Source organism: Peromyscus maniculatus, chromosome 5, assembly GCF_049852395.1.
Source record: "Peromyscus maniculatus bairdii isolate BWxNUB_F1_BW_parent chromosome 5, HU_Pman_BW_mat_3.1, whole genome shotgun sequence".
Lineage (NCBI taxonomy): Eukaryota > Metazoa > Chordata > Mammalia > Rodentia > Cricetidae > Peromyscus > Peromyscus maniculatus.
Genome location: NC_134856.1, coordinates 34,083,290 through 34,107,736, shown reverse-complemented (window position 1 = coordinate 34,107,736; position 24,447 = coordinate 34,083,290). Strand labels below are relative to the sequence as shown.

At 42.2% G+C, this 24,447-nt stretch overlaps 1 protein-coding gene across 9 annotated transcripts in view; it reads right to left on the bottom strand.

The window, feature by feature from the left end:
- Positions 1-3,661: 3,661 nt before the first annotated feature.
- Positions 3,662-24,447, bottom strand: part of Large1 (LARGE xylosyl- and glucuronyltransferase 1) — a 513,859-nt gene continuing 493,073 nt past the window's right edge. For 7 of the 9 annotated variants that reach the window (XM_042277521.2, XM_042277520.2, XM_042277519.2 and 4 more), the window contains 4 exons: positions 21,187-21,465; positions 13,981-14,127; positions 7,236-7,431; positions 3,662-5,119 (listed from right to left, as the gene is read on the bottom strand). In XM_042277521.2, the coding sequence (XP_042133455.1) occupies positions 4,922-5,119; positions 7,236-7,431; positions 13,981-14,127; positions 21,187-21,465 (820 nt within the window). In that variant the 3' untranslated portion in view covers positions 3,662-4,921. Of the gene's footprint in view, positions 5,120-7,235; positions 7,432-13,980; positions 14,128-19,144; positions 19,213-21,186; positions 21,466-24,447 lie in introns of those variants that run through there. The other 2 variants (XM_076571998.1, XR_013051265.1) reach the window with 2 other exon arrangements.

The window sequence follows — 24,447 nt, the reverse complement described above, 5'->3', positions numbered from 1 at the left end:
ACATCCACCCCCACACATGAAGCACTTCAACAACCACTGTCATTGTCTGGTAGTAAAGCAACTAAATTAGTTGCTTTCCTATGGGGAAATTCTTTCCCAGAACTGATGGCATTCTTTTACCTTGGAAATTAAGGTGCCTATTGAGACCATCTGAATATGTTGGAACAAATCAATGACCAAATCCACAATCAGAAGCCCATTACCTCCTTTCAGAAACCATCAGTCATTCTTATAAACAAAAAAATTGCTTACTGAGAATGGTTTTTGTTTAGTGAATGAAAACAAAGCCCATGGTATCTCCAATATCAGATCCTGTGGGCCTGGAACCTCCAAGATTCTCAATATAATTGTGAAATTTAATAAATATTAGTGGCATTAAACTGAAAAATGGAATCTTAAGATTACCAAGTAACAAGAACATAGCATGTTACCATGAACTACATGCAGGTGTGACCATGGAAAACCAAAAAGCTATCTGCAACATCGCATGAAAGGGTATGTAGTAGTGCAAAGACAGGGGTTTTTGAAACCAGTCAGATTTTGTCCTAATCCCAATGTGGTTATTATTTTCTATGGGATCTTGGGAAAAACATGTAAATTTTCTAAGATATATCTCTAACAGCTAAGTAAAAGGGATCATAATATAGTATGGCTGTCAAGATCCAGCAGTGCCAACTACAATTGAAGTTTGGAGACAATAACATGGGTATCATGTTTTTCTACCAATATAGAACTCCCCAAAGGCCTGGTAACAAGAAACAGCCTTAACTTAAGATAGGAGCATCTTTGAGAGGAAAAGTATTAATACAGTTCTGGGAGACCTGCTCCCACTTTTTCCCCAGGGTACTCTTGAGGAGGGAGAAGTGAGAAATATTTAGATAAGAGAGAGACAGATGAAAACACAGGATAGCTCAGGAGGGCCTGGATCCTTACCTACCAGCCCCTTCTGTCTTTTCTAAAGGGCTTTTTAAAGGAATGCCAACGGGTGGAGCAAAAGACCTCCCCATAGCTTAACTAAGTGTAGACCCTTCCAATCACCTAGAAACCATACACATGATCAAGCAATCCTCTAGTGCAGCTCTGCTGGGTAAAGGAAGCTCAGGTTTCACTGGGAAACCTTTGTAGGACTCCACACACAGTACCTGTCATTTCACATAGAGCGCTAACAATCTATTTGTCACCTCAATCAATATATGCTTTATAAGTCAGCTCAACATATTTACTGATATTACTTTGAAGTAGCTTGCTGGGTTGGGGCTCAAAGTGGAATTTAAAATTCCATACTTTTACCTGAGTTGCTTAGCATTCACAGAGTCAGTTTCTGTCCCCTAAGGTTGAACCCAATTGTTTGCATATGATCACAGACTGACCATGTCGAGTTTACATGAGTTTTAGGAGGTCCATGGGTATATCTAGCTTTGGAGAATAGTAGAGTGTATGCTGTTCAGGCTTTGTGTTACTAGACGAATATTGAAGGAGGAAGGTTAATAATTTTCCCTAGCAGATTCAAATCTCAACCCCCTTTTCCCAGTTATTTATTTAGCTGCTTTTTTATTGAGGGAGGCAAGAGCAGTATTGTAGGTTATGTGGTTTTGGATTAAATAAATGGGTAGGATTGATTTTCAAATCTGGCTTTGTGATATCTAGATCCTTGGAATTGAGGGGAAGTTATTTGAGTACACTCTGTCTCCTCACTGATAATCAGCAATGCCCACTTTGAGGCTTTGCTCCAATTGCTCAATGAGCTAATATATGCTAAAGGCTCTTGCACACAGTGGCTTATTATTTAAAAGCAATTCTCCTGGACACTGAGCATTATGGAGCTAATGAGAGAACCTGCCCTTCCTATCAAATGAAAGCCAAGACAGTATTGGCATGACATGAGCACGACCCATTCCAAAGTTTGTTTGATCCCAGGAAGCTGATACAAAGGAATCACCATCCCTGGCAATTACCTTGGCTCAAGTGGCTATGTTCCCCACATATGGGCCTGTGCCACATAAGTGGCACCTCCTGAGGTACCTGCTGGGGACTCATGCTGTTGGTTCCACATACATCAGCTTCAACTAGCTGCCAACTTTTGGGCTGAATTTGGTTGAGTTAGATAACTTTTGAGTTCTATTTTTAAATGGTACTAAATGACAGTGTCAGATAGCCATATTTGAGGAAATACCATTTCTCATGATGGTATGGAGTGTCAGCTTCTGGCTTCAATAGATTCTATGTACATGCAGTTTCATCACATTCCAGTTTATGGGTATTATATCAAAGTAATTTGTATCTTCTTTCATTCTCAGGAGTGACCCTGCTTGGCTCCAAATTATATAGTCATTGGATATTCCTATAAGCATGCAAATGAAAACAAGGTGTCTGGGCTTGATTCTTGTGCCAGAATTAATGTTTAAAGAAAAGCTTTAGGGAATTAACAGTGTTACCAACTAATAATGTTCAGCTTGGCTCAAGTAGCTGAAAATGATTAGTGCAAATCAATCTATTTGTAGTTGCTAATCTGGGGGGAAGCAGAAGAATTTATGCATAACTCTGGGTGTGTGTATACATGCATGTGTGTTGGAGAGAAGGGACAAGGCAGTGAGTGCTAATGGTAAATATTTAAAAGTCAATTATGGGGCTCAGGGGAGGTCACTGAACATGGAAATTGGAGAAAGATGGACACAGTAAATTCTGTGAGACTGTGGTAGCTGGCTGTAGCATCATTACTGAATAAACTGAACTTAACATGGCTTTGAACACCTTTTTGTCATATTTTCTTTTTAAGGTGTTCATGGATTACTTTGAAAATGATAAATCCTGCATATATTCTATATATATGTAGATGCTTTCTTTATATATAATATGGTAGTTAATATTGTCAGTTTGACAGGATCTAGAATCAACTTGGAGAATCACCCAGGAGACAAACCTCTACACATGAGTCTGAGAGAGATTATCAAGATTAAGTTAATTGAAATGAGAAGTCCCACCCTAAGTGTGGGCAGCAGCATCCCATTGGATGGAGTCCCTGACTGAAGAAAAAGGAAAAAGCAAGTTGAGTGCTGACACTCATTTCTCTTTGCTTCCTGACTATAGGCACAATGTGATCAATGGCTTCCAGTTCTTGCTGCCATACCTTCCCTACCATGATGAGCTGGATTCTCAAACTCTGAACCAAAATAAACCCTACTGTCAGATATTTTGTCACAGTAACAAGAGAATAAAAACACAAACTATCTGTATCTGTGTGACAATTAATTCTAATTAAAATTTTCTTCATTTTGTAGTAATCTAGGGGAACCATGATTGAATACACTAAACATAGTGGTCTCATCGACTGGACTATTGTGGGGCTCCACATGAAAAAACAGCCCTAAGGACAGGATATTCAATTTGCTATTGATCCCACAATTTGCATACTTAGAATAAAAATACCTGGCTACAGTGGTGAGGCAGATGCAAAATGAACTTTTGAAAATGAGCTGAGGGTTAGAGGAGAAAGTGAGATCTAACCTTGAACAGGGGTGTGTGTGTGTGTGACATTTCAAACAATGAGAAAGATGAGATGGAATAACAGAGAGTGTGAGGTGCTGTGCATGGAATTGACTTTGCACTCTAGTCCAAGTGTGTCATGTGGTTTCTTAAAAGAGTGGGAGGGAGATGAGGAAGAAACAGTCTGTACTTTCGTTTATTGAATGCAGCTTTCGCTGGTCACATGGCAACTCAATACAAACAGCCCAGCAGTGGGTAGGCCATTAACTCTTGTTCTCATCAATGTAAACACAACATTAATAGTGAAGAATAAAGAAAATGTGTAAAAAGTTCAGTGTTTTCTCCATCTGCAAAATGAAGAGGTGCTTACCAACCCCAGAACAAGTCCTGAGGGGAAACTAAGGTCACCAACTCCCCTGTTTCCAACAGGGAGGTGCCTGACCCCTTTCTTCTAGTGGCTTCCATGTGGTCACATGAGTCTTCAGATTGGGCTTCTGTGAACTGTTCAAGTTCTTCTAAAGGCCTGAGAGGGGAATCATAGCTTTTATGAGGACTGAAGTAGTTCCTTGAAACCCTTTCATTGTGACTTGGTCACTGTCCATAGAAGATGTGACTTGCATATGGTGTTTGGCCTTCTGTGTCCATAGTCTCTGTCATAGTCCTGGATCTGGAGAGTGGGAACTCAGTATCAGGAGGTCTCTGTGTTCATCATGAAGGAAGCTCCCATATATGAACATTCTCTGAGGATGCTCATCTTTGCTGGGCCACTGCTGACTGAGGGATGTTGGTTGAGGGAGCTGATTTTTCTCTTAGAGCTTTAAGGATTAGATATTTTTTTAAGTTTGGAATCCTAGATCAAAATGAATAAAACCCCCCAAATTCAAACAACTCAAAATAAAACAAGAAAGACTTCGAGAATAAAGAACCAATTCACCCTACTTCCAGGTCCCTGCATATGTGATGTCCCCATGCAGGTCTCCAGATGGTTGTTTGGGTCCTTGGATTGCTCTCCACTTGGGTACCTAGCTAAGTGGCAGGAGAAATAAAATTCTCTTCCTATGAAGAAATAGCTTGCTCTCATTTCTTGGAGTGATTAACCCCTAGAACAGCACCCATGTCCTATTCTTTTTCCAGAGCTAGGATCTGAACCATAATTATTAAAAAGCAGGGAGAGCATCCAGAAACCCTGACTTGGTCTGTGGCTTTGTGGTAATTTGATAACTCTTCATTTGCTTCCATCCTTCTGGAAGCACCTCATGGTGGTGGGCTGGGTCCCTGTCCAAGATCTCAGACAAGAGCAGCTTTGTGGGGCCAAAGAGATAAAGGGAAACAAACCAAAGAAAAGCAGTGATGCATTTTGTCTTCAAAGGCTGGGCCCCAGGCAGCAAGTAGTTCTTCCCCTGTAGCATGTCTCTCCCTAGTAGTGGCCTTCAAAGTGCTAGCTGTTGTTCTCAGCCGTGAGATATTTCAGGGCAGCAAAGCCATAGCGTCGGGACATGTCCTGTTGAAACTCTTCCTTCAGGGTTTTGAGACAGATGCGGTATTGCTTGTTGGAACGGAACTTAGTGATGTCGAAACTGGGGGCATGGGGCATGTGGATCATGTAGGCATTGGGTAACACGGTGAACTCATACTCCTGGAAGGAGGAAGACAAGGGTAATGAGAGATCTTGCAAGAGCCTTGGGTCATGTATGACTCTGAATAAAGGGATTGGAGAATAACACTAGGAGGGGGGCACAATAACTCCACAGTAGCTTGCTTCAAGATTATGTCCATAAACTTGTACAAAATATAGGATTCATCTGAATTTTGGTTTGCTCATCTACAAAGTGCGAGTGAGAAAATCTATCTTGAAGGATGATTATAAGGGTGAAACTCATACTTAATGGATAAAGGGGAAGAGAACACATGCCTGCCCTGAGGTTCTCCAGACACCCCACAGTAAATCTGGAATGATGCTACCATACAATAATCTTTTGGCCAATGAACTGAAATCTGAGGAAATGTTTAAGCTCAGTGTGGTGGCTCATGTCTGTACTTGGGAAGTACTCATCCAGTACTTATGAAACCTACATGAGAAGACTGCCATGGATTTTCAGGCCAACCTGGTTTTCATACCAAGTTCCAGACCAGCCTAAGCCACAGTGTAAGATCCTGTCTTAAATAGACAGATGAATAATTAAATAAAAAATATCCACATAAAAGACCAAAGTGTTTAGCTGTATTGAAGCTTAACAAGGATAAAACTTTCCCCAACGTCTTGTAAGTGATGGCATCATAGACTATGCTTTACATGGTAGGAGACAGCCAAATACACAATGCCTCTGAACAGCCCAAACAAGGGACACAAATTTAGGACATGTAACTCAGACAGAACCTAGCACATGCACAATCCATATCTTCTCTTCAATTTTGGATTCATGTCATCTAATTACTTAGCACACAGCAGACAAGAATAAACTCAGCAAGGCAAACCAAGGACAGGAAAGGCAGATGTATCAGGTAGAGGATGGCAACTGACAGTTAAGTGAGAAAAATCAGAAGAAAATGCAAGGCCACAGAGCCCAGATACCTGAGGCATTTCACGCAGGGGCAAAGTGGGCTACCCCTCCTGCCAGCCCCTACAGCTGGGGCTCTGTGACCTGTCAGCTGTAAGTGTTTCACTTTTTTAAGTCATTGGAATGGGTAAAATAGTGTCTGATGAGTGCTACAGGCAAATACAGGACATGGGTACCAATAGGTGGATATCATACTTTGTTTGGTTCAACATGGACACTATTCCACAACCTTCTACTGACATCAGTGGTTCTCAGTTACCTGGCATGGCTCAGACTCAATGGAACATGTGTTTGTCTCATGGATAGTCATTACTGAACATCTAATGTAACTTAATGTTCCCTGATTTTGAGGTACTCTTGCTGAGAAATATTTACACTGTGACCAAAAGGAGGAGCCCTGAAAAGTGTATGAAGAGTGGGGTTCAGGGTACCCAGGTATCTTCCTAACTTAACCAGAGCAGCTTTGCATCTCTTTATTCAACACAAGGGTTGACAGACTACAGCCTGTCTGGTTTGCTGCATAGTTGTATACATGAAGCTGTGCTGAAACCCAGCCATGCACATTTTTTTTAGAGGCCATCTATGGAGGAATAACAGTTTCTGAGCTGAGCAGGTGGAAGGGAGATTTGAAGGTCCCACAAGCTCCACACACCATTTGGTCCTTTGCAGAAAGTGTGCAGTACCCAGGCTTCATCTATTAAAATTCTGCAGACCTCCTTTGAAGTATATATTTGTTAAGTATTGTGTGAATGAATGAAGGCTTTCAGACTGACCACAGGCTAAAAATCACTGTTGTTTAAACTAAAGAGTGAAATAATTAGCCACATTTTAGTGGCAGGTTTTGTGCTATTTACAGTGACATAATATATATAATTTGGAGGCCAAGTCATGACTAGTTATTCTGTGCTTGTCTTCCTCACTGGATAGAAGGGGTAAGATGATAAATTATAGGAGACTCACATTTGCCTAATCCTGGCCAGGAACCCAATTCTCATGTACAGGGAGAAGGAAGAACAAAAGTTTGAGGTTGAAAGCCTAGAAAATCAGATTCATGTTCTCATTCTAAGTCCCTGAACACATTCTGTTCCTCTGAAGGTCCTTTTTAATCTTCTTATCTCTAAAGTTCTCTTTCAGTTCTAATATCTGTATCTTTCTTCTTTTCCACATAGTATCAGTCAGGTGTTCTGTTCTTACTTGTGCATCCAATTCCATGATGTGAGCCACTTTGTTCCAGCCGAAGCCCACAAATCTCCGATCGTACTCAGGGCAGTCTCGTCTCACAACAACATACGGCTCAAAATCAGCCTCCCACTCAACCTGGTAAGGCATGGTGGCAGTCCGCCACTTGGCAAAGTTTGTGGGTGCGTGGCCTTTAGTCCAGACATGGTACCTGAGAAATGTGGAGAAAAACCAATGAGTGAAGGGATGGAAGCTGAGATTTCCCAACCCCAGTGATGTGGAGGAAGAAGAAATGAATTTTGGTATGGTGTTCCTGGTGGAACTGTGTCCCTGCAAAACCCTTATTCAAGTACAAACCTTTAGTGGCTGTAAATGTGACCTGGTAGGAAACAGGACCTTTATAGGCAAACTTAAGTCAAAATTAGGTTGGAACTTATTCTGATGTCCTTTTATGAGAGAGATATTTGGACACATAGATACACAGTGAGACTAACATGAGTAGATACAGATAGAGCTTAGAATGACAAATCCATCAAGAAACAAGGAATATCAAGGATTGATGGCACTAACTAGCAAAAGCGCAGAAAGGAACAATGAAGGTGTCTTTTCTAGAGCTTTTGGAAAACCTAGACCTATAAGGAACTTTAATTTGGACTTCTGACTTGCAAAATCGTTAAATAATAATCAACTGTTTTGTTAAGCCACCAATTTTGTAGTATTTTGTTACAGAAGCCCCAGGAAACTAATGCAGTTTCTCAGAGTTATCTGTCACAAAAGAGAAGACTCCATAGAAAAGCCAGTGAACTTCCATGCACTTGGCATCATTTCGATAGAATCTACATCTGGTAATTCCCACCAGGGACCACTGGTGATCCAGTGATCCTGTTCCATCCTCAATAATGGGGCAGAATCTATGAGTAGGATACCCTTATGGGTATATTATATTATGTGGAAAGAGTGGATTTTTATAGATACGAAGATTTTTAAGCAGGTGCCTCTGTATTAATGAAAACTGAGATTACTAAGTCGGTCTGATATGACTTATGATCCTTCAGATCTGGGAGGAAGGAAAGAATCATATTGTGAGCTGTTTATGAAGTCAAGGTGCAAACTGCAAGGAGCCAGGAGATAATGGGAATACATGTCCAAAAGCTAGTAGGATGAAGATCTCTCCCTGTGGTAACAAGGGAAGAAACCCTATCAGCATCCAGCCAACAGGAAGAGATCATGTGGCACTGGCGGAGACCTGTATTGCTTCAGACATCTGCTTTCCATCCAGTGATACCCTAGGCAGAGAGCTGGTTACCCTTTACAAGCTGACAGAGACAGTGAAGTTGTGAGTCTGCATTTCTTTACAATGTTGTGTTTGTGGTAATTTGTTAATATGGCAGTGAGAAATGAATGACTGCACAACAATCAGAAAATTTTATTTGTTAGACATTTACTATGGGTTGGGACTATTTTAAATGTTGTAGATGCATATTGTTTTAAATTCTAAAAATGTATCCAATGCTGGGTTGCAAACAGCAATAAAGCCCAGGTAGCCTAGCCCAAAGGCTAGCTTGTGTGCCACTGTCCTCAACACTCACACAAGGGTAGAAGGAGCAAGGGGTTGAGGCTGAAACCTCTTCAGATTAGGACTCTGTGCACACTCTATGTCTCGTAATGTACCACATTCCTTCTTAGGTTCCCCTTTCCCAACTCATCTCAAAAGATTTCCTGTCAGCTCTAAGATCCAAGGCTCTCTCCTCCCACATCACTAGGTTGATGCTCTATTCTCCTCTGTGCATCCAACTTCATGATGTGAGAATGGATGGAGAATCTAAAATTTGAGAGGTGTCTGAAAGATAGACTATTGAATGGGGTGGGACTTTGTCACTGCAAGTCACGGGGAAGGTGGATGCAGGGAGTGAAATGAAGCTACAGTAGGGGTAACAAAAAGGGTTAGGAAAGATGGTACCCAGGTGTACAACTTGACACAAGCTAGACTTATCAGAGAGGAAGAAGCTTCAGTTGAGGAAATGCCTCCATGATATCCAGATGTAAGGCATTTTCTCAATTAGTGATCAATGGGGGAGGGCCCAGCCATGGTGGGTGGTGCCATTCCTGGGCTTGTGGTCCTGGGTTCCATAAGAAAGCAGGCTGAGTAAGTCAGGAGAAACAAGCCATTAAGCAGCACCTCTCCATGGCATCTGTATGAGCTCCTGCCTCCTTGATCCTGCCTTGTTTGAGTTCCTGTCCTGACTTCCTTCAGTGATGAACATCAATGTTAAAGCATAAGCCAAATAGATCCTTTCCTCTCCAACTTGCTTTTTGTCATGGTGTTTTGTCACAGCAACAGAAACCCTAACTAAGACACCAGGGGTAGATGGAAAAGCTTTGTGAAATGAAAGGAAGACAGGAAGGGTGAGACCCAATAGCTTAGCTGCAGGAGAGAAGAATACAGATAAGGGATTTCTCTAGTCTCCTTAGGAACATCTCTGTAAAGCAAGAATGGCTGTGATAGCGAATGCCCCAAGGCAGATGTCCTTCCAGTGCAGGGCTGAAACTCTTCCCTAATTCTTTGTTTCATCAAAGAGGATGGACTTCTGCTAGCCTATCAAGAAGCCATGCCCAGCGGACTCAATGTGTTGCTTGGTGGGATGGACTAGCTGGAGGAAGGCAGAGACTTGAGCTTTGCTCCATCAATGTAGCAATGTTCACTAAAGCCAGATATGTGAGAGAGAAGGTGGGTGGGGGAGAGATTCTGCTACTTTAATGGAACATGGAAAGGATATTGTGAGATGTCAATTAGGTCGCAGATCTAATCTAAAAATTAGGCATGAAGCAGTTGATTTTCTATTTGAGAATTTGTTGACCAGGCAGTTTTGATATCTGGTGCCTTTGACAGAACAGACACTGCTGTGGGATGGTCTGTATGTCAAATTGCTCTGATTCAATAAATAAAACACTGATTGGCCAGTGGCTAGGCAGGAAGTATAGGCGGTTCAGTCTATACTCTGTTAGTATAGACTAACAGAGAGGAGAAAAGAAAGAACAGGAAGGCAGAAGGAGTCACTGCCAGCTGCCACCATGACAATCAGCATGTGAAGATGCCAGTAAGCCATGAGCCATGTGGGAAGGTATAGATTTATGGAAATGGATTAATTTAAGATATAAGAAAAGTAGCAAGAAGCCTGCCACTGCCATACAGTTTGTAAGCAATATAAGTCTCTGTGTTTACTTGGTTGGGTCTGAGCAGCTGTGGGACTGGCGGGTGACAAAGATTTGTCCTGACTGTGGGCAAGGCAGGAAAACTCTAGCTACAAGACACAGCATAAGTGATGACTAGGACTTTATATTAGGTTTCAAGTATAGCACATTAGGTACTCTGGACCAAGGTTCAAATCCCAATTCTGCCATGTAGGAACAGCGGACCCTGAAAAATGAAATACCTTGATAGGGCTTTAGTTTCCTCCCACGTGGGCTGGGAAAAATCATACCTATCATGATAAACTGTCCAGGAGCTTAAATGGGACAATCCTAGAAACACTGGCACAGGACTAGCATGCAGAAGGCACTCCATTAATGCTGGTACCCTGCTAGGGAGTTAAACAAAATGGTTAAAAATGATGGCTGTTGATGGCAGCTTGCCTGGGTTCACATCCTTTCATTTAGCAGCTGTGGACAGGTTAAATACTTTGTTCCTTTCTCCTGGTAAAGCAAGAGATAATAATACCAACTTTTATTATGGAGTAATTCTCATAAAGTACTCATGACAGTGTCTGACACATCCTAATAGTTAATTCTTCAAAGAGTGAGCATGGTCTCACTATTTCTCTGTTTGGCTCCTAAATATGATGTGAGTTCATAATGGTCTTGCTTTCTGTGATATCAAGAGATTTATGACCATTTCCTTTGTTATTCATCCTTAGAATCTGAACTCTTGACCTACTATACAATATGAAAAAGGGAAATAAAAGAGAAAGGGAGGCCAGGGACAGCTGAATCAATTCTGCTTATCTGGCTAGGAAAGCAGATTCTATTCACTTTGTCTGGACTGCTTACAGCATGCCAAATGGCTGAACAGAACAGAATGCAGTAAAGTTATAATCAACAACACACAGGCTCACATCACAGTTTAAAGACTGCCTGGGGAACTTTCTGTTCACTGTCAGTACAGCAGACACTAGACCACGGGGTCTAGAAATACCAGGCAACCTCAAAAGCAGTGCTGAGATGATGAGTGGGGTTTCCCAGTACACCAGAGATAAGGTTATGGGGAAGAAAGAGCTGAGCTCTCTGGGCCGTGTTCTCAAACTTGAGACATGTGAAGGACTAGTTTTAACAGCAAGGTTTATGGTCAGGATGAGGTCTGGAATTGTATTCATAACAAGGTCCCAGTAAATGTGATGCTATTGGCCCAGGGGCCATACATACTCTGAGCACCATGTTTCTGGAGGATGAAGAGTAGTTCAGGAACTTCTCATGCCAGGTATGGTGGGGAGGTTTCCTTGGAGAGCAGTTGACAAAAGCAATTTCTCAGAGAGGAGGTCTGTAATTTAGCACTTGGCATGGTGGCTTGCAAGCTATTGGCCAGAGCAGTATAATCATGGATGCAGCAGGCTAGATCCCACCTCTCATGCCCTTAAATATGACAGTGAAATGAGTTCTCACATGTTCTGGGGTTGAAGATGGCAGGTGGAAAACCTTGGAAATTTCCCAAGCATTCAGATATTGAGCTACAGTGACTGTGGGAGACTCATATAAAGATTTGGTCTCAAATCTCAATTTCCAGAACCAATTTGTGATTTTGTGTTCTTAAACAAGAACTGGCATGACAATGAAGGAGCTGTCAGCAGCCCAGTGCTTTTTCAGTTAAGAACACAAGCCTGGGAATTCCTCAGGTTGAATCCTTATTCTGCCACTTATCAGCCATGTGTCACTGAGAAGATTATTTGAACTCTCATAGGCTCAGTGTCTTCACCACAAAATAGGAATTAGTATCCACTTCATATTTGTTGTAAGGATTATGTTCATCCCAATGCCTGTTACACCAAAGCATGAATTCTCTGGTAAATAGGAAGGGATGGCTTTGGGGGATGAACTCTTCTAGGTTCCTCTCTAGAGCTCTGGATGGAAGATGAAGGCTGAATATTGAGTCCTGGATTCACTAGGAGCTCTCCACTCCCCATAAAATATGAAGATGAATAAACATGGTGCTATGGAATGGATATCCTTACTCACAATCATTTGAGAAAGCCTTTCAGAGGTTTTATAGTATCATGACAACCCAGTTGTTATGCTTAAAGTCCTTGAGCACAATTCAGGCTGCTCAAAACTGCATTTTTTTTTAATTTAGAGAAGGAGTGGTCATTTCTACATTGTATGAAATGGAGGAATGTGAAATCTTAGCAGAAACAGGGAGATGCAATGGATGTTTTCATACTGTTCTATGAAATGGAAGATATGGAAGAGATCAGCAGGATTCCTACTCCTCTAGTCCTGATTGCCACACTTATAATGTTAGAGCCTGTCCTGAGGAGATGGAGTCCATTAATATTTGTGTAGATGATTGCTGGGGCACTCTGGACATAGCATAGCTCCCTGAATGCCCATTCAGGCCTTGGGGTCTGGGAATGAGAAAACCAATGGTTTTGCTCAAAGCTATAACTGGGCAGCAGAGAAGTAGGATCTTACATCAGTTGTATGCAACTTTGGAGTCCCATAGATGACCTTAATTTTTAGGTGATGAGTTTAGATGCCTGATCCATGCCTTAACAGCTTAGAGATTAGACTACTCACATACATGTGCGCACACACACATACACACACACACAAAAAAAAAAAAGAAAGAAAGAAAGAAAGAAAGAAAGAAAGAAAAGAAAAGAAAGAAACTGCACCGGGGATCTCAGAGAGAAACCCACTTACCAAGAACATTAATGGACTGTGATGGTTTTAATTGTCAACTTGACACAAGGAGGTCTTAATGAGGGATTGTACACATTGGGTTGGCCTGTGGGATTGTCTATATGGGGATTGTCTTAATACCTTCCCTATGTGGGTGCCACCTTCTGGCAGTAGCCAGACCTGAAAAAAGGAAAGCTTTTTGCTCACCTGGCTTTCACTCTTCTGACCAATTTATCTACCCTATTGCTGCTACTATCACCAGCTCCTTCTGTGATATTAGAATAAACTTCTTCAGGATTCCAATGTGTACTTTAGAGCAAGAATCTTCTAGTACTTTGGCATAAGGTTGGTATTGCTGTGGTATCAGCCTCCTGGATTGGGCAAGTACTAGAGTCTTGGCTTCTCCAATAGAGACAGCTGTTGTTGGACCAATCTGATTGTATTGAATATAGTAATCTAATAAATTCATTCTAAATATATATTTATTTTATTAGTTCTGTTCCTCTAGAGAACACTGCCATGATACCAAAGACAGAACTCTGAGCCTAAGGGATAGTGACAAAGCCCTAAATGGAACTTGTCATTTCTTTTAAAGTATGACTTTTCTTTTAAATGTGTGACTTCTTGTTCTAGAAAAACTCTCTTTCCATCTGGACACAGTGCCTACCATCCATGTATAAAGCAAAGTAAATAACATGTCAGGGAGAGAGGGCAGACAGAGTCCCAAGGACACTGGGCTGAGCATCTCTCTTTGGTTTTATACTGGACACAATATAACACACTGACTTTTTTTGCCAACATCTTTGACATCTGGTGTCCTGGGAAAAAGGTCCCTTGGAAACCCCAGATGACTGCTGTGAGTGTCACTCACCTGAATGTGAATAGAGTCCCCATGTCCAACATTGACAGCAGCTCTGCTTTTGACTTGGGGAAAGAGAGTCGGTAGCGCAGTGTCTCAAATGCAGGGACAATCATTGCTTTCTTGGTGTTGGCAAGGTCAAGCTGGATGACAGACTTCCTGAAAGAGAGGTAGGCAGAGATATAAGGTGCCTTTGATGTCACGTCAAGTTTCTATCTTGTGAGGATGACTAATGGCCAGCCTCCATCAGACTGGCTTGTGGGTATGTCTATGGGGGCATTTTCTTAATTGATGATTGATATGGGAGGGTCCAGGTTACTGTGGGTGTTCCTATCTCTGGCCAGGTGGTCCTGGGAGGTTAAGAAGGTAGTTGGATATGAGCCTGGGAGCAAGCCAGTAAGCAGCATTCCTCCATGCCTTCCTGTTTCCAGGTTTTGGTCTTGAACTCCTGCTCTGACTTCCTTTCATAAAGAACTGTAAGCTCTAAGCTGAAGGACCTCTTCTGTCTGCTGAGTTGCTTTTGGTCACAGCAATAGAAAGCAAACTAAGACATATGGTTTATAGGAAAGAATGAGCAGCTAGCCCTTTTCCTAATGGATGGTTAGGAGCTAGGAGAAAAGATCCATGTTTTCCAATTAGACCTCTCTAGGAGTCACACTAGTCACAAATTTTCTGAAAATAGGATTCAAGCTACTTGCCAGTTTCCAGCAAAGGATTAACTATCTAATTCCAGACCCTATTTTTAAGCATTCTACTTACTCAGCACACCCCTCAAAAAAAGGATTTTTCCTCCCAAGGCCATGGGTATAGACATCTATCACAAACCTAGCTCCGTGTTCTCTTTGTGAAAATAAAATCAGGAAATCAATGTATCTTGGAGGTCTAGAAAAATGAGAAAGCACTGTTGCATTTTGACCAGAAAACACTGGTTGTGAGGGTTATCATCTGTCTGGGTCTTTCTATCTGTCTGGGTGGGTTTGACTTGAAGCTGTTGTGGGAATAACCCAATACTATCAGTGCATGTGGGGGCTGTTATGTAGGGTGCAAATAAAATCAATAGTAGTGGATTCCAGAATATGCTAGGAAGCCTGTGACCAGCACATGGGGGCAGTTACTTTTTCATTCCAGCTATATGATTACCATAGGGGAGCATGGCCATTTATTCTTCTGTTTTAAGAAGAGATAACTAACAAGGTTTTCAACAAAGTGGTCTAATACCTCCCATGGGATCTGAGTTTGAAAGGAGGCTGAACTGTGAGACAAGAATTACTTATTCTATCTGGACTCCAGCACTTCTGTAATTGCATAATCATAGGCAATTTTTTTTAGTTCTCTTGGCCTTTGTTTCTATATCTTTATAACAATTGATGCTTTATGTATATGGGTATTAAGAGGACTAAGATAACATATTCTACAACTAATACATATGAATGAAGCCAGATACATGGACATTGGGCATAGAGCTTAAATGAGCAGATATAAGCACAGAGCTCTAGAGCAGGAGGAGAAGGAAGGGAGGCAGAGAGATACAGAGGGTGAGAGGGTAGCTACAAGACAGAGTCATAAGGAATGATGCCAGACAGTCAAAGTCACAAAACAAACCCATGAAGGACAAGGTCAGACAATCAAGGTCATCTACCAGCAGGAGGTTCTCCCAAGCCCCAGCAAGATGGGTGATTTTAGCTGATGACATAACCAGAGGGAGGGCCTATCAGTTCAGTTCTTGAGAGTTCGTGAGAAAGAGCATCTAAGAATGAACTTTGGAGAGTAAATCTTAATGACAATGGACAATGATGATGATGATGATGATGATGATGATGATAGCTACAGCTTATTGACCATGAGCCTGGCTCTGCCTTGTAGCCTCTATTCTCTTAAAATCCTCAACATCTCAAATGAATGTTCATCATCTTTCAGTGTTAGCAACAATGGCTACAAATCATAGAAAGCTTGCCACATGTGGGCACTGAGTTAAAATGTGGGTTGTAGGTTACAGCAGAGTCTACCAGAAGCATAGTTCTGTTGCAGGTGCCCTGAATTCAGATTCAACCTAGACATTTACCAGCAGGTACTCTTGAGCAAACCCTGGGACCCCAAAGTTTAATAAGATCTGCACTTAGTGTGTATTCAACAGGGTTTTGTAAGAACTGAATGGGTGTCCTCAGGCAAAGGTCAATATAGCCCTCAATGCATACACCTCTATGTGCAAGCTGGGTTGATGATTATGGTCACAGTGATGAATTTGGACATGGGCCCATCAGCGTCTGGATCAATCAGCAGGCCAAACAGAGAGCACTTCTGGAAAGGCTCATAGGGTACCAGGAACACAGGTAGCAACACTGAGCCTTGAGATGGGAGATTTAGCCTGAGTACCCTCATCAGTTAAATGAATGGTGGTGCTGTTCTGCTAAAACATATACAGGGGGAATTGTAACAGTGCTTGGCACATAGGAAGTGCTCAATAAATGTTAAATATTATAGATATAGTAGAATTAAAAGGATGTATGGATCCAAGGAAATGCCTCCTAGTTAAGGTCTCTTAGCAGACACTCAACCTGATTCACTTGTTACCTCTCTTACCCCGTTCATATTTCTACACTCACTCTACTACACACCAGAGAAAATGTGAAAGAAGACAGTTATATGTCCCCTTAGAAAGAGTGGAATTACACTATTTACTCCCATATGCTACAAGGTATATAATGTCAGCCAGGATACCATGTTTGTTCCCTAGAACATAAATACAGGGAAGGCAATGGAAATAAATACCTTGCAGGCATTGATCAGCAATGGCTTGTAGTATGATCAGCAACTGAGAATTTTGCAGGTGACTAATGATGGAAACCTCTCCAGTCCCATAGTGTGAACAGTCCTGGTTGTGAAACAGTTGGGTATCTCACCCTCTATCACCTCTGCCCTTCAATCCATCAGCCATACCATCTGCTCTTGAGTCCTAGGTATCCTGACATCTTCCTGTCATTATTAGCTCCACTGACCTTTAAACCTAATCTCAGCTATCAGCTCTTTTTGAGGTCTTCTATGCCCACCCACATCTACCTAATGTACTCTCAGCTCCTACAATTCTATTTTCACACCCATTATCATACCATTAATGATAATGATAATGGTAACAACAGAGGTGGCAGCACATACAATCAGATTAAAAACCTCAAACATGCAGGGATGATGCTTACTCTGTGCTTTGTCACAGCCTGCCTACCAGATATGCACTGCATGGTCATGGGAAGAATATCCTATCACCTCTAGCCTTTCCAAGACCTCATGAGGAAGAAATAGGATTAACTTCATGTCACAGGCAAGGAATGTGAAGGTATTTAGATGCCAAGTCCAAGTAAATGTTCCCTAAGGAGGTGTGGTGGTTTGAGTGAGAAATATGCCTCACAGTCTCCGTCATTAGTCTCCAGCTGGTGGTACTGTTTGGGGGAGATTTGTGTGTATGTAACTGAGTTCAGGTTTTGAGATTAAAAGCCTCACCTACTTTCACTATGCTCTCTCTGCTTTGTGCCTGTGGTAGAGTTGAAAGCTCTTAGCTTCCTGCTTCAGTAATCATGCAGGTTACTTGCTGTTATGCCTCTCTGCCATGATGGATGCATAGCCCTTTGATACCTTAAGCCCAAACACACCCTTTCTTCTTTTGATTGTGGAACTTTATCATAGCAACAGAAAAGCAACTCATATATAAGGAGAGATGCTCCTTCAGTTAAAATGGAGTCACATCCTGATATACTCATCATACATTGAAAGCATGGTATGTGGGAAATCCATTTACTACACCTGATCTAGCTAACAACATAGCTTAGTCGCATACACATGTGGAGTGTCAGCTCACTTGTCCTCTGTGACCACACAGCTGTCTGGGAACTTCTGTCACTGTTCAGCATAGCATCAAGAGAAGATTATATGCTGATTGCTACCTGGGAAAAAGAGCAAAATTCAAAGTCTTAAGTATGGTTTCTGTGGATGCATCATTATATATCAGAGATCATTCGTCAGTTTCTCATGTCCATGAGAGAAAAGAATGAGATAGTTCCATGCAGCTACCCAACTGTCCTGAAGGTGGTGGGATATTTGCAAGGGGAGATCCTGAGGTGAAGACTGGCAAATTAGTTCCAAACTGACAGTTGTGAGCCTGCCATGGGATAGAGAATTAACTCCTGTGGAGCACCTACTATGACCAGCAGTGGGCTGTTAGTGCCCCTTCAGTAGGTAAGAAAAAGTAGTGTTGGGAAATGGAGCAAGCTGCCCCAAGTCATGTACTTGTTCAAATGCAGGTCTGTGTGGTTTTTTCCATGCCCCTTGACCTTATTTAACAGTTCTGCAATCAAGAGTGAAAACTGTGTCTCTCACAGCTGCTTTACCAGACACAGGTAAGGGCTAGAAGAGACTTTGGTGAAACTGCAGCTCTACCTATACATAGACCTGACTTCATTATTTTCCAATTAAGCTGCTGCAATGCTGAGGTTGTTTTTTTGTTTGTTTGTTTGTTTTTGTTTTTTTGTTTTTTTTAGATGAAGAAAGACCTCAAGAAGTGTGACATGAGCAGGAATTTGGGGTGCAAGGGTGACCTGGGTCTTGCTTTCCAATGAGCAGACTGTGCAGATGAAGGCCACTTTATCTTCTCTCTGATACTGTTCCTTCATTTCCCTGGTATCTAAGTTTAGTCACCTGTAGAAATGTTCAACTCAGCTGGCAGGGCTTCCAGTGTGTTGTATTTGTGGTATTACTATCTGAAGGTTAACAGAGTTTGGATAAAAACTTTTTGGATAAAAAAAAAATTGAACATTTTTTGTTCAATTTACGTGTGAAAAGTGGTTCTCTGCCAGGGTCTGCTGGCCTTCTTGGACACCATAGATATTTCAGCAAATAGCACCCTTAATCTCATCTTAAACCAGTAATAGCATATTGCTCTCCAATGTACCTTGGGTTTAAGAGAAGGCCAGCTCTCTGGAGTAATAGATGGCTGTGAACTACCATGTGGGTACTGGAAACTGAACCTGGGTCTTCTGAAGGAGCAACAAGTGCTCTTAACTGCTGAGCCATTTCTCCAGCTCCCAATTATTTGCTAATATTAAAATACATGAAAATTCATATCCTCTGGAAAAACATAAAAAGCTACTAATTCCAATCCTGTTCCAACAGAGAGGTAATTCCATACCTGGGGAGATGGTTCTTGTTTAAATAGGCCTATGGAGTCTTTTGAATAGTACCCTTCCAGGGCAAAGTCTGTAAAGAAAGTGATGGAATTTGAGGAGCAATCTGGAATATCCCAAAATTCCTGATGGGATTCATATGGTGACCCTTGAACTAAGTAAAACAGCTGGTGGTAACACATGTTGCCTAGTACTGAGTATGGTCTCCATCAGCAATTTTAAATCTTTGTCCAGTGACACATAGGAAGGAAACATAAACACCTATTCTTATGTGCTTTGTTGTAAAACATGCTGCCATCAGGTAAATTTGGGAAATGGGCCACTGAGACAAGAGTAGGGCCAGTTTACTTTCAATTTATTGTGGTTAAAGACCCCTTGGGTCTTCTTAGGAAAATCCCAGAAGGTGAAGGATAGGCAGAGCACAGTCCTCCAGCAGCTCTCTTCTCAGTCTAAGCTGAGGATGGCCCTAACTATCTAGCTATTTTTCCAGTTTGTAGCCTAGCATCTTGCTTACTGTCAAAATTCCCAAGCTGACAGGGACAAGGCAGAGCTGAGAATTTCTTCTGATTACATGGGGTGGGGTGTGCCTTGTACTACATACTAGAATTTTGTCACCCAGCTGGAGCTAGACCTGGAGAAAAATCAATGAATGAAGTCTGGCAGAGTCAGGAGCCACAGGGCTTTGCATCACAGCTCCATCCACTTCTGTTGGAAGGTTATATTGCCTGGGGTCAGCCACTCTTTGGATCCCTGATAGCTGATGGGGGCTCTTCCTTGCTTATCAGGAAGGGACTGATGTCATGCTACCTTAAACAACACCTTGTAATGGAACTCTAGTGAGCCAGAGGTTGAATAGAGAATGTAGGATGTCTTCCCTTGCTGGAGAGGGAGGGAGGGAGGGAGGAAAAAGGGAGAGGGAAGGAAAAGGGGAAGGGCAGGAGAGAAAGGGTGTGTGTGTTGATCTCTAGAGATCATACCGTGGGGCAGCCAGAAACCCCAGAGCAGTTAGGCAAGGTCTGAGAGAGGGGCCTGTCAGATACTGCTTCAAGTTCTGTGGCTCCAAGTTTTCCAGACTCAAGCCTGATATTTTGCCTCTCAAAGCCTTATTGGCCTATGATGTAACACCAGGCAGCCTCGCATGCTTTTGAGGTTTAGTATGTACATCTTAAAAGGATAAGATGTATAAACCATCTTTAGGAATATGTGGATCCCAGCAGGCACTATCTTAGACACAGAGGAAATCCATGCTGACAAATGACAGTTGGAAAAGGACCCTTTAACAATGTGGGGCCAGTTTCGAGCTGTATGGATCCTATAGTCCCTTTCAATTCATACTGTTTATGATGCTGCAATAAATGTAATTCCCTATAGAGCCACCCAGCCTTGTACTAGTGTGCTCCTTTCTGCCCTGCCATGTAGGGATAGGTGGAAAAGGACACTGGAGGAGATTCATATGGTTCTGAGATTAGGTGAACTGTGTTGTTGGCTCCCCAGCTCCCTCTGCTCTAGCTATGCAAGATAGGCCAGCATCTTTCAGTCTTGTTCTGCAGTTTCCCATTTGTAAAATGAAGACAACAATATGATTTGTGGCAAGGACTATGAGAGGAGGAAACAGAATGAGATCTTATCTGTCAATCACTTTCTGGTACACATCAAGTGCTTCAATACATGTTAGGCATCATTATTACTTAGGTTTGTTTTAAAGAGCAGGCAGTGATCTTTTGAGAATAGTTACAGGAAGCCTGTTTGCTGTAAAATTGGAAGAGAGGCAGGCTTTTTGAGCAAAAGGGATCTTTCTAGACCTAATTAACACACCACAATGGAAACTCAGGTCCAGTCTATGAATAGTATAATAGAACTTTGTATGCACCTTCCAAACCTGTAGGCAGGCCCCTGCCCCTTTTGGGGTTGCAGTTGCCTTACCTATAAAAGCTAAGTGGAAAACTAGAAAATGGTCTTTAGGATATTCAGGTCTAGCTCTTCATTATCCTATGTGGCTACCAGCCTGAAGAGTGGACAGAGTAGCCAGGTCCACTGGGGTCCTTACCTGAGGTACTCATAGAGCCCATACATGGGCAGGAAGTCAATGTCAGATAGGAACATGTAGGGTGTGCTGATGTGCTTCATAGCCACGTTGCGTAGGAGGTTGACAGGATAGAACTGACCCTCCTTGTACACAATGTGGTAGCCCACATTGTGGCGGCTCATGAGCACCTCGGATCCCTGGGCGTAGCGGAGGAACTGCTGAGCTTCGGCGTCGGACAGGTAGAGGGCCAAGCTGATGGGCCCCTCCCAGTGCTTACAGATGGCTTCTAGCATCTGGAGTCTGGAAGAGAGGGGAAGAAAGCAGCATCAGCATGCTACTTTTTTTTTTTGGTTTTTTCGAGACAGGGTTTCTCTGTGTAGTTTTGTGCCTTTCCTGGAGCTCACTTGGTAGCCCAGGCTGGCCTCGAACTCACAGCGATCCGCCTGGCTCTGCCTCCCGAGTGCTGGGATTAAAGGCGTGCGCCACCACCGCCCGGCTAGCATGCTACTTTTAAGCCTCTGTTTCTACCATGTCCTGGTCAATCAGCTGCAAATCCAAATTTTGACTCAATATGACTAAACTTCTTATCAGTAAAACAGACACAGAACACCCACCTTGTTGATTCTAGTCTTCCTCTGCTTACAGCTGATTTTGTGACATGTTTCCCATTTTAAGCTGCACATTCATCCCCACCTGCTCTAGGCTTCAGATTCATCCTCAAAGGTGCTATGGCTTGGCTGGCTTTTCCCCCAGGGTTCATGTGTTGGAAGCCAGGTCCTCTGTGCAGTATTGTTGAGACTTTTAAGAGAAGTACCTTTCTGGGGGAAGGTACCTCAGTCATGTGGGGTGCTACACTTAGAAGGGATGAGGGTAGTTTTCCTGGAATCTCAGTAATTCCTGCCAGTGTAGGAATTATTAAATTACTTAATTAAAAGTTAAAACTATTAAAAAATTACTCCCTTGGCTTCCTTTCTCACCAGAGGTCTTGCTTTCTTTTGGAAGTCCATTGCCTTTCATTTAAGAGACAGGTGAAGGTGGGCATAATGGAGCACACCTTTTATTCCAGTATTTGAGAGGCAGAGGCAAGTGGATCTCTGAGTTCAAAGCCAGTTTGGTCTACATAGTGAATTCTAGAAAAAAAAAGAGAGATACTTTGTCTCAAAAAAACCAATCCCCCCAAAAAAGAACAAGAAGAGAGAGAGAGACAGACAGATAAGACACACACACACAGAGGTTCTTGATTGCTTTTCTATGTGAAGCTGTTTTACATTTTGATTCTTTGTCATGTTTTGATAGCAAAGGGGGTCCTTTGGTTCCCAATATTCACATGCATTTCTGTTCTCCTTGTCAAACACCCAGTTCACCAGAGTCTGAACAGGCTCCTGCATTTTGGATTTACAGCTTCTAATATTGTGAAGTAAATGGATTTCTTTTCTTTGTAAGTACTTAGCCTCAAGTATTTTGTCATAGCAAGACAAAATACATATTGCAAAATGAATGGGCTGAGTATGTGTGGGACTATAGTATAATATCTGAACTCTTCTAGTCCAAATTTATGTTCTTTCTCAGCAAAGGCTTAAAAAAAGCTTGTGGGTCTCCTAAAACACTGACCATCCCCAGAAGCTTGGTCCCAAGGAACACTCAAACAAGCATTAAAATGAGAAATAACTACAATTATTGACACATTCTGGTGTGCTAAGCACCTTTCAAAATTCTCTTAGCCCCCTTTGTGCAACTTCCTGTTGAAGAAACTGAGGCTCCAGGTTTGATTTGTGAACTTATTGACTTTATATATATTTATATACATAGATATAGATAGATAGACATGATAGATAGATAGATGATAGATAGATAGATAGATAGATAGATAGATAGATAGATAGATAGATAGGCAGACTGGCAGACAGGAGGCAGGCAGGCAGGCAGAAAGACATATAACTTACTGGGATCTTGGAGTGGGTAAGAAAATAATGAAATTAGTGTTTGGTGAAAAGAATAGAAAAAACACAGGGACAATGGAAACTCAGGTGTATGTGGGGTACCTGGGGTGGTGCCATCTTCAGTTTTCAGCAGTTCCTGCTCCTGGAAGCCCTGAGCAATTTTGCAAAGCTAAGTTGGGTCTCGTGGCTAAGCATGCCTCAATTCAGGAGCCTAAGGCAAGGGAACTGCTGTAAGATCAAGGATAGGCTATGGACTCTACTGTGAGATGCCATCTTGGAAAAAAAAAACAAAACAAACAAACAAAACTAAATCAAAACCCAGACCCAACAGAAAGAAAAACACAAAACAACTTTGCAAGGCTACTGTGAAGAGCTGAGGGGACAGAGAAGCCACACAAAGTCCAGAGAAAGAACAACAAAGGTGTCTCCAACAGGAATGAGGCAGCAAGGTTTGACAATCAATCATGAGAATTCCACTTCAAAGACATCAGAACATCAGAAGTGTCTTGTATATAAAGCCTGTGCTAAAGACACAGCAAAGGCCCATTTCAGTGCTTTTCCCCTGCTAAGCAAGAGTTACCCACATACTCAGCAGTCTCCTGGTCAGAGTGCTGCTTCATTGGGGCAATTACCAAGAAATTGATGTCATGCATTTTTATGCTTCCAAACAAAAAAAGGGAACAGGCACACCTGCCTCTCTTCAATGCACTTCACCCTGGACTTCCAGAAATTTTTCAGTGATTCTGTCAGCTTACACTGCCCTGATCTGCTGCTTCTTTCACTGGGAAGGATTAAGAGGCTCACCAGTGTAAAATACACTTGTGCTTTCTGTCCCCTGCTAATCACAGCCAATGAGACCTGATTTAAAGGATGCTGGATGTAAGGACCCTGAACTTGTGGGTTCATTGCTGAAGCAAGCTTCTGCTTTTGCCTGGTCCCTGAGGATCTCATTTGGTGCTTCTGTGGAGTGGAGGGACTGAGCTCCCATGGTGAACCATGGCTATGAATCCTCTGGGATTTGAAAGTAAAAAGCAAGAGTGATGGACTCCTCCTGCACAGATAAAGGAGCTGCTGGAGGCATGGATGGGAAGAGGTGTGTTTGATTGAAGAGAAGGTGACTTAGCTTTGGTTTTGAATCTGCATTTCCCAAGCAAGGAGCAGGCACCATCTGACACAGCCTTACTCTAAGGTCCATGAAGGTCTTGGAATGAAAATATAGTCAGAATATTTAAGGTTCTCAGGAGAAAGGTGCTGTTGATATGGAAAATAAGCCGAACTTTAAGGAAGATGGTGCTAAATATTTTCAGGAACCTTGGTGAGGAACAAATGGAAAGGGTCACAC